The sequence below is a fragment of the Centruroides vittatus genome, unplaced genomic scaffold, assembly GCF_030686945.1.
Source record: "Centruroides vittatus isolate TY-2023 unplaced genomic scaffold, ASM3068694v2 contig_875, whole genome shotgun sequence".
In the NCBI taxonomy this organism is placed as follows: domain Eukaryota; kingdom Metazoa; phylum Arthropoda; class Arachnida; order Scorpiones; family Buthidae; genus Centruroides; species Centruroides vittatus.
Genome location: NW_027122567.1, coordinates 733793 through 750773, shown reverse-complemented (window position 1 = coordinate 750773; position 16981 = coordinate 733793). Strand labels below are relative to the sequence as shown.

At 34.9% G+C, this 16981-nt stretch overlaps 1 protein-coding gene and 1 long non-coding RNA gene across 5 annotated transcripts in view; one reads left to right on the top strand and one right to left on the bottom strand.

Moving 5' to 3' along the window:
• LOC136982972 (uncharacterized) overlaps positions 1 to 9083 on the bottom strand; it is a 70810-nt gene extending 61727 nt beyond the window's left edge. For both annotated transcript variants that reach the window (XR_010881957.1, XR_010881958.1), the window contains exons 1-3: positions 8954 to 9083; positions 8735 to 8844; positions 3344 to 3470 (exon numbers count right to left, since the gene is read on the bottom strand). This is a non-coding gene — a long non-coding RNA (uncharacterized lncRNA). The remainder of the gene's footprint in view (positions 1 to 3343; positions 3471 to 8734; positions 8845 to 8953) is intronic.
• Positions 3354 to 16981, top strand: part of LOC136982971 (sal-like protein 1) — a 58619-nt gene continuing 44991 nt past the window's right edge. The window contains exons 1-2 of one of the 3 annotated variants that reach the window (XM_067279552.1): positions 3354 to 3482; positions 9334 to 9425. In XM_067279552.1, coding sequence (XP_067135653.1) covers positions 9353 to 9425 — 73 coding nt within the window. In that variant the 5' untranslated portion in view covers positions 3354 to 3482; positions 9334 to 9352. Of the gene's footprint in view, positions 3483 to 8368; positions 8630 to 8837; positions 9426 to 16981 lie in introns of those variants that run through there. The other 2 variants (XM_067279551.1, XM_067279550.1) reach the window with 2 other exon arrangements.

Below are 16981 nucleotides of genomic sequence, written 5' to 3'. Positions count from 1 at the left end.
GCCGACCATCAGCCTAGAGGTTTAGACGGTGGGATTTACTTTCTGACGTTCTGTTGCGGATTAATGTGCCTTGTCTTAGCTCTAATCCTCCACCTTATCCCGGCGTCTAACGAGGGATCCCCAGACGTTCGAATCACGTGACGGGGGCGACAATCTCCAACCGACCTCCACCCCCGTAATGTCCGGACCAATAATATCTGAGCTTGTTAATAGGGATTAAGCACCATTTTTTTTTATTTAATTCTCTTTTTTATGAGGTATGAGCCGAATTTTTCTGGATCTATATAATACTAGATATGAGCGAAGTTTGTTTTTTAATGCGAAGAAATCTTCAGTTCAGTTTTGTTAACTCGATTGTTCCCCTTATCGGGATTCAACCACCGGATAATATGATCGTCTACGATTTAAGTCGAGAGAGTCATTGAAAATAGGAAAATGGACACAACAATTTATTGAACAGCGAATGTATCCGGGCACATCTCTAGGTCGTCGCTATCTAGCATTTGAACTGTCGCCACATCTTTCACTAGAAACGATCTTTCCCAGCTTCTATTTAGTGGCATTACACTCGACATCTTTCCAGAAAATCGTTATGGGTACAAATTAAACATTTATCTTTATCAAAGTATTTTTATGTTCTAAGTTTTTACTGTTTTTACTGAAGAAATAACAATTCTTTCATCAGAAATGACAAAATGGTCAGGGTGTGGGACATTTTAAAAGGAAACAATTTTTTTGTCATTATACCTTTTCTCCTTTTCAAATTGGGGATTTTTACTACTTTTTCTCGGTATCTAGGGAAATTTTACAGCTTATAATTATGATAAAATTATAATTATATAAGCGTTAATAATCGATAAAAGTCGAAATTTCGTTTCCCAAAAGATTTCACTTTTGGTATTGAATCTAGGTTAGACAATTTCACGCGACTGTAACGTTAAGTGCGGACTTAATTGTTTAATTTTAAAATAACGGGGATTGCTCTCTTCTAATTATCTATCGGCAATAAGAAACTGGTACTAAACAAACCGTCTGTCAACAAGAGAAATAAGAAAAATGACCTATTTCTAAGTAATGTTGATGACACTAACTCACAAAATAAATACACCCTATACTTTCCGGGAATCGTAACCAAATATTAATTACGTCACAGTTAGTCTGTGCTTGCATGAATGACGACACAAAAGACCACGCGGTGTGACCTTCACACGACCAGGTGAGGAGAAGAAGGGAACCTGACGTCATTCGCTCCCGAACACGGCTAATGGTTCTTTAAGTGGGGATACACACCAGTTTTTAAGCCCTATTTTTCTCTACGTATTGTCAGAGGAATATTATACCAATCCCTTCTTGGAAATTTTAGGATACTGTTCTTTATTATGTCTGTATTATCTTACTGAATTCGGTATCCATACGAATCATGGGTGAGTTTGTTAATTGTTTTAGATTATTTTTAGCATTATTTTGCAAAAAATTTTTAAAAATAAGCAAATCTTTCAAGCTTAAATGAGAAATGAAAAATGCAATTATTAAATGATGTAAGCAATAAAATTAAAAAGCAAATTTTAAAATAATTAATAAGCATTTTTCTAAATGCATTTCACTTTTAAATGTAGTTAATAAGGTTTTTTTTTTAAATTATAAACGATAAATAAAATAGATCTTTAACATTTTATATAGTAAAAAATATAAGTGTGATAGTTGGAAAGAAAATTTCGACACAATTAATTAATAATTGTGCATTTCTGGAAGAGAAGATTGCAAAACGAGAATCATTTCAAGAATCTACATGAAAAACGAGCATTTTCACGGATAATAATTGCAAATAAACACGCATTTTTACAATACAAATGACGTAAGGATATTTCTAAGGAGAGACATAAGCATCGAAAAAATATAGATAGAGGAAAAAAGTCTTCTATCTTAAGGTATAATCTTCAGTAGAACATTTCAAAGATGTATAAATGATAAAAGAGAGTATCTTAGAAATGTAAACAGTAAGAACTATAAATAAAAATAAAAACAAAAAATAGATTTCAGAAGAGGTAAAAACCGCGGCAGCAGATTTGGTTGAAATAAAAAAAAAGGGGGGAGTCGATACCTATCTGAAGCATGTTTGATATTCCCGTTTACGATAATTCACTGAACTGTGGTTAACCCACCAGCCAAGCTTTGCTTCAACCGGAAATTGCGTAACCGTCTCCATGGCACGTGCTCTGCAAGAGGAAGTGACGAGATTGCTTGGAATGGTTATAAGACCGATTTTAAACTACCGTCGACAATTTGCTCAAATTTTTTTATGCACGAAGCAACAACCCTTCTTTAGAATCAACATCCTTCGATTCTGTTTTCTTCCTTCTTCGAATCTGTAAGCAGATTTGTAAAAATTGATACTTTAACTTCCACCCATATTTCTTTTTCTTTTTTTTTAAATTAAGGAAAATCATGTGTAAATTCGTAATTTTTCTTAATTTAAAAAAGCGATAAAATGCAATAAATTTTAATATGTAAACTTAAGGGTTTTTGACCTTAACTTTTTATTTATTTAAAAGAACTAATTAACTTTGCTATTCAGTTGTAATAATTTCCCAGATCGCTTAACTTTGCTCTGAAAACCAACACATCTCACGTTTGAATGATTTTCACCTTTGTAGAACAATGAAGAGAATATTTGATTTGAAAACAAGTTCTGATATTTAGTTTGTTTCAAATGGTTAGAGCCTGTGAAATCTTTTGTTGCTTTTTTCATGAAGAAAAACAAAAAATAAAGTTTACTTTACCAATGTAATATAGATTTAAATTAATTCTTTCGGTCAATGGAATCGAACATAATTATCCCCTTTTTTATTTTTATTTTGTTTTTTACACGCCTTTATGAAATCATTTCGGCTCTTCAGCGGGTTTTTATTGTTACTTGTTTTTACCTTTTTTTTTTTTTTGGTTATGACGCGAAAACTGCGTGAATATCGAGAGACACGTGACTCGGATTTTACTCAATCGATGCATTACTGACCCTATTGAATCGCTTATGAATCATAGTCGAACTGGGCATAATGCCGACGACCCTAACGAAGCGGAGCAGATGCGAAAGTACGCTTTCCCTTTTTCTGCGGGTCATGTGACAGCAATTTGAGCGCGATGGAGGCGGGAAAATAGCGTTGACACATGACCACTAGAAGCATCTTTCACCTCCGCTGTTTTATTGCCTTTCACTGGATGACCCTGAAAAGGAACGCATCTTTACGTCACGTCGACTCCACAACTTCAGGGTTAGGTGTACACGCTCCGGTTGCCAAATTACTTCATAGACTGATGAACGATCCAGGTGAGGCGGGACACTTACCTTGAAATTTATTTCCATTTGTGCGTGGACACGATCCGCGATATGGTTCCTATAATTAAGATCACGTCCCAGAAGTGGAAAGACTCCATATTAATTTATTCCATTATACTCTTCAACTCCGGACAAACTGAAACGTAAAGTAAGTATCGTTTCATTATTTTAATTAAAAAAATAATAAAGGCCCTAGTTTATCTTTTATATAGAATATCGTAAAAATTGTCGCTCTATAAATTCTCCCGTATTCTGTATAAGCATAATAATAAGCCATTCCGAATATTTTAATGTTTCAAGTCTTACACAAAACAGTAATTGCTGACTCACATTTAATCATTTCCTGTCGAACTCGAACAAAAAAAAATATATATATATATTTATAATAGAAAAAAATAAAGGTAGATTCTGATAATCCAAAAATTCCCTCTCTGTTGCAACAAAGTGCAAGGACGGTATTTAGCCCCGGGCCATTCTGGACATGTCACTTCCCGAACCGTTCTCTGTTTCCGTTCCCCGTGACGTCATACATTTACCCGGATATGACGTAGAACTATAAACAGGCTTCTTTTAGGTTCTTCTAGTAGACGAGATTAAAAAAAGTTTCCAAGAAACAAAATGAGATTTTTTTTTAAAAAAAGAATAAAGTAATATATATATAAATATATATAAAAGAAAATTTATTTTTTTATTATCGAGAAATTATTGCATTTTATGTCTCGCCTCGAATGTTTATCGTCTTTCAATTTGTTCCCGAGATGTATATAAAGCGAAATAGAATATTGCCAACCAACCATTGAAGGTACTGTACCTGATGCATATGGGTTGCTTATGTACACCTGTTCAAACATTTACTTACATGCAGATGCACGATCCGTGTATGCCTCACTTCCCTCTTTTTCGCTTATTTAGACATTGTGCTAACTGACTGGTAATGTTGGACGGCAGACACATTCGTGTTTGGCAAACATTTCGACTTCAAAAATTTTTAAACAGGTTTAATTATCCATTTTCCCAATCCACTTTTACCGAATAAGCAACTTTTATAGCAATAAAAGAAATATAAATACTATGAATTGTATTTAAAATTCCGTTTTAATTTTAGGAAATGAGTTTTTCCTAACTCAAAAAAAGAATTAAAGAAAAAAAAAACATACAAAATTCTTTTCTCGTTATTCTATTATGGAATTTACCTTTTTACCAATAACAAATCTGTATGATACAAAGGCTCCACTGAGTAGAACATGCAACAGAAAAAGACACGCACCTTTCCTTTTTGGATTTTATAGCAGATTTTAAAGCAATAAGTGACATAAATGTAAGTTGAATCACTTTTTTTTTATATAGGCAAGCAATTTGCGATAAACGTTTCCGTAGAATTACATATGGATAAATTAACAAACTATATAGATAATGACAAATTAATAGTTAAAAAAAAGAAATTTCACCTCATTATTCTTTCGTTTAATAGTTTTATAAGATCTAAAAGCTTTTATGTAGAATAAGTCACTTCGCTTCGGTGGCTCCTAAATGAAGAAAAGGCGCCATTTTGAAGATATGCTTTGTTACTCTTCGTTGACAACAAACGAATGTAAAGCGGCACGTAAGTATTATTCGATTGTCATAACGGGAAAATTATACGTGCCACATACACCCGGAATTAATTTCGAATGGATTTTATTTTATTTTATTAAATTCTAATGGTTAAAAGTAGTCGGTTTGTCGCCGAGAATATTGGCCGTAGCTAATGATAAACCTGGCTGAAAATTATTATTGAAGTCCCTCCTCTCGCATAAAACCAAGATTTCGGCATTGCCAGCGCATCAAAAATAAGAACCTGTATTCAGCGGGAGATATCTTGAAGTATACAGGGGATAGTTTGGCACCCACCCCCACAGGTAAATATAAATCTCCGGGTATGACGAGCCCTTGACAGGTCCATACATCTCGTCCTATCAGAATTACTATCAAACTCCACTCCCCACACTACTAGAACAAATCGGTGTGGATGCATCGAATGGGCTGGCTGAAGGAAAACAATGCAATATTAATCACTTAACCCTTCCCATTTATGATAGTGTGGGAGACACTGTATTACATGAAAACTTATGGACTCTCCACGATAAACATAGATTGACTTTCTTCTAAGAAACGTTTGTTACTCGAAAAATAGTATATATATATGGATGTAGACGTATTCCTCTTGACAAGGTACAGATAAGTGCAGTTATTTATCAGCGTGTGGGAAAAGAAGGCTGTCATTGAACGTGTCGTGAAATCATTTTCCATGTGACACCTTATGTGAATACTCTACTTAAATTGCACAGGAATGATGTGATTTATGGCTTCATTCTACTTGACTGATTATCTATTTTATAAAAGAAAATTCCACTAACTGTAATCCTAAGCATTTTTATAATAATATTCATATTAAACTCCGCTCTCTTCCACTAAGAATAAATTTATCTTGCCAAGAAGGAAATAACTTACGCCTCTTTCATTTTTTATATATTTATCATCATTTTTTAAAAGTTCAAATATGGAAGCAAATAACAGCTTTGTTCAAAGAAAGAACAGTAAAGTTATGGTAATTTCCCTTATTCGCTGTAGCTAAACCAATTAATTTTCTTATCTCCAAACTAATTTCAAATTTTCACCTGAAATTATTTAATTAACAAACAAAACTTCAAAGTATTTCATTTAATAATAGAAATATTTTAATTCTTATAAATGCCACCTATAAACAACAATGACTAAAATAAGAAAGAGTCATCATTATTTACGCTATTATAACCGAATTTACAACAATAAACATTATTGATTTAATCGGGTAAAGATAATCTTTTCTGAGAATATATAAATATTTTCACTCCATTAAACTTTACTAAGAAAGGCCTATAAGATGAATAAGTGATATGATATGAAAACTTCCTGTTTACTTTATAAGCATGGAAATCTTATCTACGGATAAAAGGTTTTTTAATTAAAATATTGTATTTATAAGAGGATTAACCATTTACAAGAAGCACCTGCATTGAAAACTTAAGAATTCTTAATTTCTTATTTGTATCAACACCTGCAAAACATTTAGTTAATCCTGCCAATAAAGCACATTATAACCCAACCATAAAAGTATAAATTTTTGTTTATAGATATTTTAATAATATGCAATAACTTTGGAACTACAATTCATTTTATGTTTTTTATTTATAAAAAAAAGATTAAGCAATCCTAATTAAAATTCATTAAAAGCACGTTTATTTTAATTTTGTTTTTATCGATTAGTTAAGAAACAATTTTAAAATATTACGTTATTAATTTAAAAAGAATGCATTATTTCATCATAGAAAAAATAAATTTAAAATATTAAAAAGTCAAATAAACAATTCAGAGCTTTTTTTTTAAATTTGATATTCATAAATAAATAAACTTACTTATTATAAAGGAAGCAAACAGCATTAATTAAAAAATAAAAAATAAAATAGAATATTGTAAAAATCCTATTGTGAAGAGTGCTTTATTCAACCAAGAGTTAAATCAATAAATTAACTTATACTTTAAAGAAAAAAAAAATAACAGAAGTTGTAGTATTATATTTATAAATGGCCCGAAGCATTGAGAAAAAAATTTATATGCATCCTGTAAAAATTAAATTAACTTTCTTTTCTGTACTTAAACCAGTCCTTTTAAATTACTTTCAATTATAAGTCCACCATTTAACTTTATCTTTAAAAAAATGTTATTAAATAAACGTAACATAAAAAAGGAAAATAATTTATAATTTATTGATGTATATTATTTCCTTATAACGGCGATATAACAATTTTAAGGACAAATATTAAGAGATTTATTTTACCCTTCAGCCATTCAGTTATCTATGTATGTTGAGTGACAACAGTAAACACTTAATTAAGAAGTAATTGCACTTTCTACACTGTAGAGACTATGTTTATATATAAATAAATGGAATTTTTTAAAAGATAAATTCTAAATTTACAATAATAAGTAGCGGCTTAAACTGTAATAAATAGCTTATGCTCGTAGTAGTGATATTGAATGAATGGAAGCAGAAACAAAAAGAGGCTCTTGAGAGTTGGAGCAGCTGACAGAATGCATGGGAGAGTGAAAAGAAGATATAAAACATTTATGGTAAAGACCTTATGAATGTTGAGGAACTATAAATAAAAATAAATAAATGATAATGCGTGGCTGATACTAATTCTAAAGGTATCATGATGCAATAACCGGAGAATGCAATAACTATTTGTTCTATATAATTACTGCGTTGTATATTTAGAGAGGTTATTTATATACAAGCGAAGATGGTAAAGGTTCATGTTCACATTATTCATGAAAAATTAATGAAATTTTCATATATTCAATCGAATAAAGGACTGCACAATAAAAGAGAATAAAGAAAGAAGACAGCTTTGATGTAGTTCTTTGTTTAGGCCTTACTAAAGCTTATTATTTTATAAATTGTATTGTGTTTTATGCGGGGGTAAGTAGAAATATACATAAAAATATATAAATAGAAATTAGTTTTATATTTAAAATTATATAATCGTTTATTAATTAGAAATTTGTTTATTAAAACAATAAAATTGAATTCAATTTGATTGATATGATTTTAATTAAATAAATAAAAACATTAATTAATATAGAATTTAAAAGGTAAAAAATAAAATGGATGGGTGGAATTTATCAATTTATTAATAGAAAGGCATAAAAGGCAAGGCGACGTAAGCGACATATAGGAGAGAATGATCGCCATGTGGCGACTAACTTGTTTAGAACATTGAATTTAGCGCTCTTTCTGGCTTCTCTCTGTCACTCCACGAAAGAGACCACCCATTCATGCAAACTAGAAATTTTCGACCGACACAGCTTGCTATCATACAGGGCCAACTTAACTGCGCCTCGCTATTGGTCTCCCTAGTGGGTGCCTGACCCTGTTAGAGGCTAAGTACCTCATCTAGGAGGTAACTTGATAGATGCCTCCCAGATGCCAGCGTGCTTTCCCTACAGCTACTGTCAAGAGTGTGCATGGAGTCGGGCATATATTCCAAAATGATATACGAAGAGCAGCCATAAATCATAGCGGCTCGCTGGACTGGAGAGTCGTGTGTCAGTGGTGCAAGCCAATCGGAGGTGTTCCTTTCTAACGTCTGCCAGTCAGTTACTACGCAACCGAGAACCTGTCTGGTCAGTGGCAGGCGGGACCGAGACGCGGCTTGCGTAATTCCAACCTCCTCAGGAGCAAAACTCCCGATGACGGAGAGTTGCGAGTTCAAAGTAAGTACTTTGACAGTTGTAATTCCGCGCACTTAACTTTAGCGAGCCGCGAGAAACACACGAATTATATCATACGCCACGTAGAGGTAGAAGTTCGATACTTGCCTTTGTGTGTGTGCGTGTCGTCACCGTCCCGGCCTTCCAAAGATAGGCACCATTACAACGAGATATTTCGGGACTCGTAAGATAAGTCTGTGGAGTGAGACGAGAGGGACCTAACAAAAAAGAAAAAAGTAAATAAAAAATAAACGGAGCTGCTCGGTGGATGTCGGTGGTCCGTGGCCACCCGTCGCAGTCGCATCTCGACTAGTAACACATACGCACGGGGCAGGTTGCTCTAAAGTCCCGGGTCACAGGTCACGTGCGTGGAATAAGGTGACAAGCGGGCCGAGCCGGGTGTACATCGTCCGGCCCGGGCCCATTAGGCCTAGCCATTCTCCTACACCCTAAAAACGTCGGGAAGGTGTTGGCAGTCGTCTCACTCCGTCTAACGAGCGTCGGAAAGCGTCAAAAATTTTTACCTTGTTTTAGCTGGCTCGAACCTGGCCGGACATAATCGGAAGAACACCGCCAATGGCGAGCGGGCAAGCAATTTGATTATGATAATCGCAATGCATTATTGATAATCATAATAGTGACATGCGCAGAACTGTGTTGTGTATCAATAGTAGAGTTTGGGCATCTTACAGTCTTTGTCATTTTAGACGCCGACTTTGTATCAGGATGTCACGAAGGAAACAAGCCCATCCACGACATATTGACACGATACAAGAGTTGACGAATCTGCTGGAAAATGGTGAGTGCCTTTTTTCGTCTTTTTCTACTTTTTTTTACTCAAAATTTTTCCGTTAGTAATTGTCGTCTGCTACATTCCGACTCTTCTTCCTCTCGCTCTGCCTCGGATCGAGCCTTTTATTCGGATAAAAATAACTCGCCCGGATGAATACACGCTGGCAGCCATCGACACCGCTGCCACACACTATCCACCGAAACCGGTCCGGATGCTCACCGTTTCGACCCGAGCCGTACCCCACCGTCGCCATTGCCGAGCGGGGGCCATCATCCCACTTTGACAGCGGGCCACATCACAAACACTTTGCCACCTCGCGCCTGTGACGGGCCAACGCGCATTTTGGCGCTTGACATTCAGGCCTATAGGCATCACCATAGGCCGTTGACAGTTCGGGTTTCGCACTTAGTTTCGGGCTTCCCTGCTCTATTTTCGATTGTTCCAATCCGATTCTTACGCGCTTTCACTTTTATTATTTCGGCCCCTCTCTTTATTTTCGGTGCTTTCCATTTAATTTGTTCTTTTAGCACTTTCTTTAGGGATTCGGTTTTTGCACCCACTTTTATTTATTTATTTGTTTTTTTGCAAAGATTTACTGATTGGATTATCGTCACTCCGGCCCAACTTTGATTTTCGCCACTCGCCCACCCACTGGAGAAATATTTTTAAATGGCCAAAAACAAACGCGTTTATTTTTTATAAGAATATGTTTCTATAACGAATGGTTGTCGAAGGTTTGAATGGAAATTAAAAGATAAAAAAAAGAAAATTTGTCGAAACGCATCACTATCAACCAATAACGGAACTGTCTAGCAGTCCAATTTTCCAGCAAATAATTCATTCTAGTTAAATTATGTAAAGAAAGTCTTCAGAAATTAAATGGGGACAGAGAAATGTCACGAAAAAATTTTATTATGAGTCGGAAAGGATAAGAAAGTGCAAACATACCTATTAAGAAACCAGCATGATCTGGTGGAACCGGAACCTTTCATTATGACAGTTTCCCTCTGACGGGACGGAAAATTTTAATATACTTAGACTGATATATTAAATCAGAAAGTGAGATTGATTAAAGAGGGAATGTTTGTCATCCCCCGAAGCAACAACAGCATTTAGGCTACTCTACTGTTACTCGTACAGAGATCAAGTGGAGTGACATGATAGATTTTCATAAAGTAGTTCTGGAAACGTCGTTTTTTATAAGGGGCCCTTCTCTTCTTCGATTTGCATCGACAGACATACAGCAGAAATTAAATAAGGCTTTAGGATTTCCAACTGATACCACGTGTTCCTAGGCCTACATGGATTATTGGCCTAAAGAAAATTTTGTAATAAAAGGGTTATAAGTAGTTTCTAATGAGTCTGTTTGAGGTTTAGAAATTAGGTTTCTGTATTAACAGACATGTTCACTGAATTGTAAAGATTTAAGAATGTGTTAATTATTTTAAGATTAGTACTGTACAGTCCATTTAGTTTAAAATGTTTGGAGGTGGGGCGGTAACTTTTCCCACAGAAGGGTTGTGGCCACCCATAGTGAACGTATTGGTAAAATATGTGATTCCATTTCAACCCATCCATCCCACAGTTAAATATATTTTTCTAATGGTCCCATCTGAATTTTGCAATTTTGTTTTGTTCTATTGTTGTCGTTTTGTATACACTACTAGCTGCTGGATCAACACGAGTTTGAAATATTTTAGTTTATGGTTGTCACACAATGCATTTTTCCTGTTAAAATTATACGTGTAGACTGTTGCGTACCTGTTAATCCTGACACTAGAATCATATATGCTGTAGGGTACTTGGAGCCTTTTGAATCAGTAAAAAGGCTTCAATTGTAAACGAAGCCATGCTGTTTGCTTATTTTCAAATTTAGATTAAGATTTAGGATGGACAACGTGAAAATTTGCCATTATTTAAAGGGAGGCGAGGCGATTATATTGTAAAACGATCGGAATGTATTATTAATACGTCCGGTGTTTTAAGATCAATAAATAAGAGCGAGTGTAAATTTTAAATCAAACAAATTCAATCAGATTGGCAGGAAATGAGTAGATTTGTATCCATTGAGGGGAAGCCATCACCAGCGTCAGATAGGGACATTTCTAATTGTCAAATAGTATTCGAGAGCATAGTTCGAAAAGTGTTTGCCTCACTTAACTCCTTTCTCGTTAAGCAATTATCTCAGAATCATCAGCAAAGAATTCTAATGAAACGACGATTAGGTTAATTACACTCTTAGAAATTTGGGACATTCCTACTCATAATTACGTGTAGCTCAGGTCTGGTCAGTTCTAAACTAAATAACATCCAACATTGACGCGCTAATGTTAAATTTAGCATGAATAATCATTTTCTGCGGATTTCTCTAAGTTACAAATCGAATTATTAGGAGGTAGTTTTAAAAAGTGGAAGAAAATCCTAAAAAGAAGCCTAGGAAGGTTGAGGTGTTATGCCAAAACGGATGATGAGCAATAATTTGGATAAAACAGTGTGAAGATGAGAAGGTCGGGTGAGATGTTGAGTGGCGGCCATGCAGCTTCGTCTAGTTACGTGAAGAGGGGACACAAACCACCCTCCTAGTCCCACAATAGAACGTCTCATGGCTTTCTGTGACCGTAACTGGAATCTCTTTGTGTCGTCTTCTCCCATCGTTTTTGATTCATTTAGCAACGTCTGGCAATTCATATTCTAGTATGTTCACATGACGGCCGACTTTTGTATAGCAGTGGGGGGGATTCATAAACCGTGTGGGGGCACATCTGCTCCCTCCAAGGTGTCATATGGAGACGGGAGGGGACAATAGAATAGTCCGCTCCAAACGGGTGAGGAGGACTCGCTTTTTTTTAGTCTCTCACTCTTCCCCCGCTGACAAAACGCTGCGCACATAGATGCCCAAGAAAATCTACAGGTGTTGAGTTTGTCTCACACTCTTAAATTGGCGCGGACATTTTTTCTTCCCGGTTAAGGGACAGAGTTATCCAACCAGTTCATCCCTTTTACGTTCTATGATTTTGATCAGTTGGTTGAAGAGTGGTGGTTGTAGGGAGGTGGGGTATCGGGTTTCTTCCCTCGGGGGGAAGATGGGGGCCCAACAGGTAATTGATTCTGACAGGAATCTCTTGTCGATGTGACAAGTTACCTAGACAGACAACTGTTCATGTAAATGTCACTAAAGTAAGGTTACAAACTATGAATGCGGGATTTATACATGTAAAGTCTGTAATGTTAGTTCCCCTTTGCACTTCTTCAAGGTCCAACGAAATTAAGTCCCTCCCGCTTTGTGTACGCTTTACTGATGTTAGATGAATTCCAGAAGCTTTCTACCTTGACAGGTGCTTTCGTCTACTCTCACTTTTGTCCAAATTCAATCATCGATCGACATTATTTATATGTCTTCATCTAATGCATATAAATCCGAAAGAGAATGGAAGCAATTTCAATTGTTTTTTTTTTTAGTATCATTCTTGAAGATCGATAATATTTTTAATTGTTAGTTCTTTTAATTGTTAAAAATAATCGCGAAATGGGATTATAATAACTTGATTAAGAAATTCTTTACAAGGCTGTAAAGTTGCTCTTCCCTCCTTTAAATCCTTTCTGTATTTACATTAAAACCAGCCAGTTGCAAGACTAATTCTGTGCAGTGTTTGTTGCTCTTTAGGCCACATTAAAACTGTTTTCTCTATTTATAAAAGTACTACAGGAGCGACTGACTTTACACAGCGATTGGATCCAATTGCTGAATAAAAAACTATACTTTATTGTGTGCAGTCAAGACACTACTTATCATAAGCACCTGGTACGTGCCTCCATTTCTTCTTTATGAGACACGTGGGACGTGTAAAATGTTAGCTACCAGAAACTAATGTCGCAGTTTTATTAGTACTCCGAGCTATGTTTTTCTTATATCCAGGATGTTTAGTTTGAAGCCTCGGCTGTTTACAACTATGTACCGTTTGCTGGAAAATTTATAAACTTATGATGGTATGGAGCGTAAACCACGTGTGTTAGTCGAGCAAAACATTCCAGGACCTCCCAGCTTTCATACTTTGACCAGCCCAACCAGCTTTCTGTGGCTAGTTGGTCCCACGCCCAACGCTGCTGGATCATGTTACGTGTTGGCTACAGAGAGAGAAAGCTCCACCCAACGCAGTGGACTTCTGGCATCTCTGCTCACAAAAGCAAAGATTTGTTTTTTTAGCGTATTATCTCCCTACTTAGCGTAACCTAAATGGTAATTGCGACTTCGATCGTCAATTCTCTTATCTGATATGCTTACACATAAACTAAGCTAATTATTATTGTTTCGTAGCGTTTAATAATTTATTATTACAGGTGTCAAGTCATTTCTGCTCGTGATAGATATTGATATTTCTTAATGTTAAACAAGCATCCATTCTGTAACACGATAGCTCCAATTTTTACTTTCTCCTAATTACCACTTTCAATTGATTTTATTTATATGCCCTTTCTTTATATTTATGACAATTTAGAGTTCTTTTCGAGCATTCAACACAACTCGGTCTACTTATGTTTTATATTATGCACTCGAATAGTCCTTAGAGGTGTATCCACACCGCCTTAATCTTATCTATGTGTTAAACGATTTTCATGCCATAAAATAAAAACCACTCCTGAAATATCGAATAAAAAATTTGTTTATGTCTCAAAATACCGATTTTTATCGAGTAAAAGTCGGTAGATGCATTGTTTTAAGTTTCCAAAATGAGGTACACGAAAGACTCGAAGAAAATAATAATTTTATGTTAATTAGTAGGTGATGGAGGAGGAATATTAATTTTCGAAAGTGTGCCGACCAAGCCTATATCAAAAGATCCGTCCTATTCAAAATTGGAGAGCGAAGTAGCATGAAAATAGAACATAGCTGGCTGAACATTGTGTATATAGCATGAATGCAAGTGGTGTGTTCCGTCTGCTCATTAGGCAGTTAGTTGGTAAATGTCCCATTACCTTCTCTGCTGTATTCTCTCTATTGATAATCCTCTTCCGCGTATATTATATGTTGAGTAGATTTAATAGCGTCTATAGAAGGGAAATATTGTTTAAATCTTAATGGAAAAAGACGGGGTATGAAAAGGATAAACACATTATCTACCTTCAAAACTTCTGTTTTGAAAGCGTCATAGATGCTTAACTTTAAAAGTCATTTGTAACTCGTTTGTTACAAATTTCGATAGGAGAATATCACTCGACCGTGAAAATTTGTATTGATAAGAATTCTATTCAATTGCTTTCAATTCATACACATGAAAAAAAGTGAATATGTTAGTCACTTTTCCGATTCATTGTGTATTGATATGCCACCTTACAGGCAAATCTGCTTACCGAAAGCCAATGCTTTTTCTGCTTAAGATCAATAAAGTTTCTAGACGGGTCTTTGGCACTTGTACTAAAATTTATTCCTGCCATCATTGTTTCACTTACCTGTCTTGATTCATGAGGCTACAGGCGTTTTCTTAGAACAAGATGGAAATATGTTTATGGCATGGATATATTCAATTTTCAATCAGCCGAAGAAATTCTCGTTAAACTTAATTTCACTTTATTTGTAAAATCTGATAAAAATACAGCACTAAAAATTTGTTTGCTCACTTTTAAATTTAAATACCATGTTGTCAGCTTGTTGATAAAACTGTTCGTTCCAGAAACTTTGTTATTTCCTTTTTTAAACAGTAATTTTAAATGTTTTAAAAATATTATTGGTTGGAAAATTTCGTTTTAAATATGAAAAATAATATTATTAATTAATTTCTTACATTAATCTCTAGGCCTTAGGTTAGAATGTTTTGTAAAAAACGGTTGGGTTTGAAGGAGATAAAAGGAAATATGAGTTAATGTTTACCACAACTGCAATGGGACTTTGTAATTATTTCCTTGTTTGGAAGGGGAACAGATGTTTCTCCCAATAAATCTTTCAGAAAAACTCAAAGTTGGGCATGACTCAATTATTTCATGGGGTAGACGATCCATAGGAGAAGACCATCGGCTCGGACCAATAGGGAAACATGACAATTGTAAACACGATGTCATAAAACTGTCTTCGTTCACTGGAGAACGTCCTAGTAATGTATGGTGAACTAACATTCAGCAGTCCTATTTAGCACAGACATTGATAGACACGCGTTACCGAGGTGCGACATTGTAAACAACTGTTTTGCTAACGGAAACCACGTTAAATTAAAAGCATTCTCCCCCTCTTCCTATTATAAGTATTATATTCATTTGTAGTGACGATGGCCCACCTAAAGATAGAAAGGGATTAAAGATATTAGCAGTAGTCACACAATTTCAGAAAGCTTGAGTGAACAGCAAGACTTAAAGTTGTCTGTGTAGTACAGCAAGAATGGATAAAATGTGAAGTTACTATGGCAACACTTGTAATCCGGACCTCTTGGATAATCTGTAGTCAGTCAGTAAAGTTAATGAGAAGATTGGGAAACTTTGGCTGTTTTTTACTATAAAGATCTGTAGTAATTATACAGGTATGAGTCTCCTTGCGTCACGCCAAACTAGAAACAAAATGAAGTTTAATAATTTCCTAAAACATCCAGAGTTAACAAGACAAAGTTAACGTTTTGGCCTCGTGCTCCCTTCTAATAGATACTTTATAGTTGCTCCGCACATTAATGTCGTTTCGCTACCAAAGTGGTTATTACCTAGTCACAAGTCCGCCTATTTCCGTCACGTCATATAAAATATGGATTTTATATTATTCCTGCAGAGACTAGGAGTAATAAAAGTTTTTAATCTTATCAAAATGTAATCTAAATGCCCATAATTGAAAGTAATCTCTCTTGTGCATAAAAAACATCACTACCAGCTTTTTAATATGTGTATTGTAGCCTTTAAACAGTTATTTACGATCGAGGCCTGCTGACACATATTCGCTTAGGCGAAGACTACAAAATATATCCAAAAAAATAAATTTCTACGTGTGGATGAGAAATGCTCCTGATAGATTTTGATTAATGTTAATCAGGATTGATCTACAGATTAAAGGGATCGAAGTAAATCTTTAAGGACCTTTGGTAAAGAAGACACTAAATTTTTTCTCTCCCTTCTCCTACAATAGGACAACTAAACGAGCTTAATCAATTTATTAAGAAAAATGAAAAGGTGTTTATCATATTGTTAGATTTTGAAAGGAATAAATGACTTATATAGAATTTGTGCATTCACTGACCTGTTTTATAAATGACCATAATCATTAAAGTGAATGTTTTTTATATATATAAAAGGATAAAGCTGGATTAATATATCTCAATATATCATGATAAGTATTTCCGGTTTAAGTTGAATGAAGCACGACAGTGCAGAAATATGAGGACCACGAAGAAACTCAAGAATGATCCCGAATAAGTGGAGGTCGGCTCTATACTTAAACTGTAAATAAAAATTATATTTTGTAACTATTTTAGCATTCTTTGCTTGTGTTGTAACGTTGTAAAAGCTACTAAATGCTTCTTCTTGTTCTTTTAACCTTTGTTTATAGGCTAAACGACTAAATGAATGAAAGATTTGTTGATGCATTCTTTTTT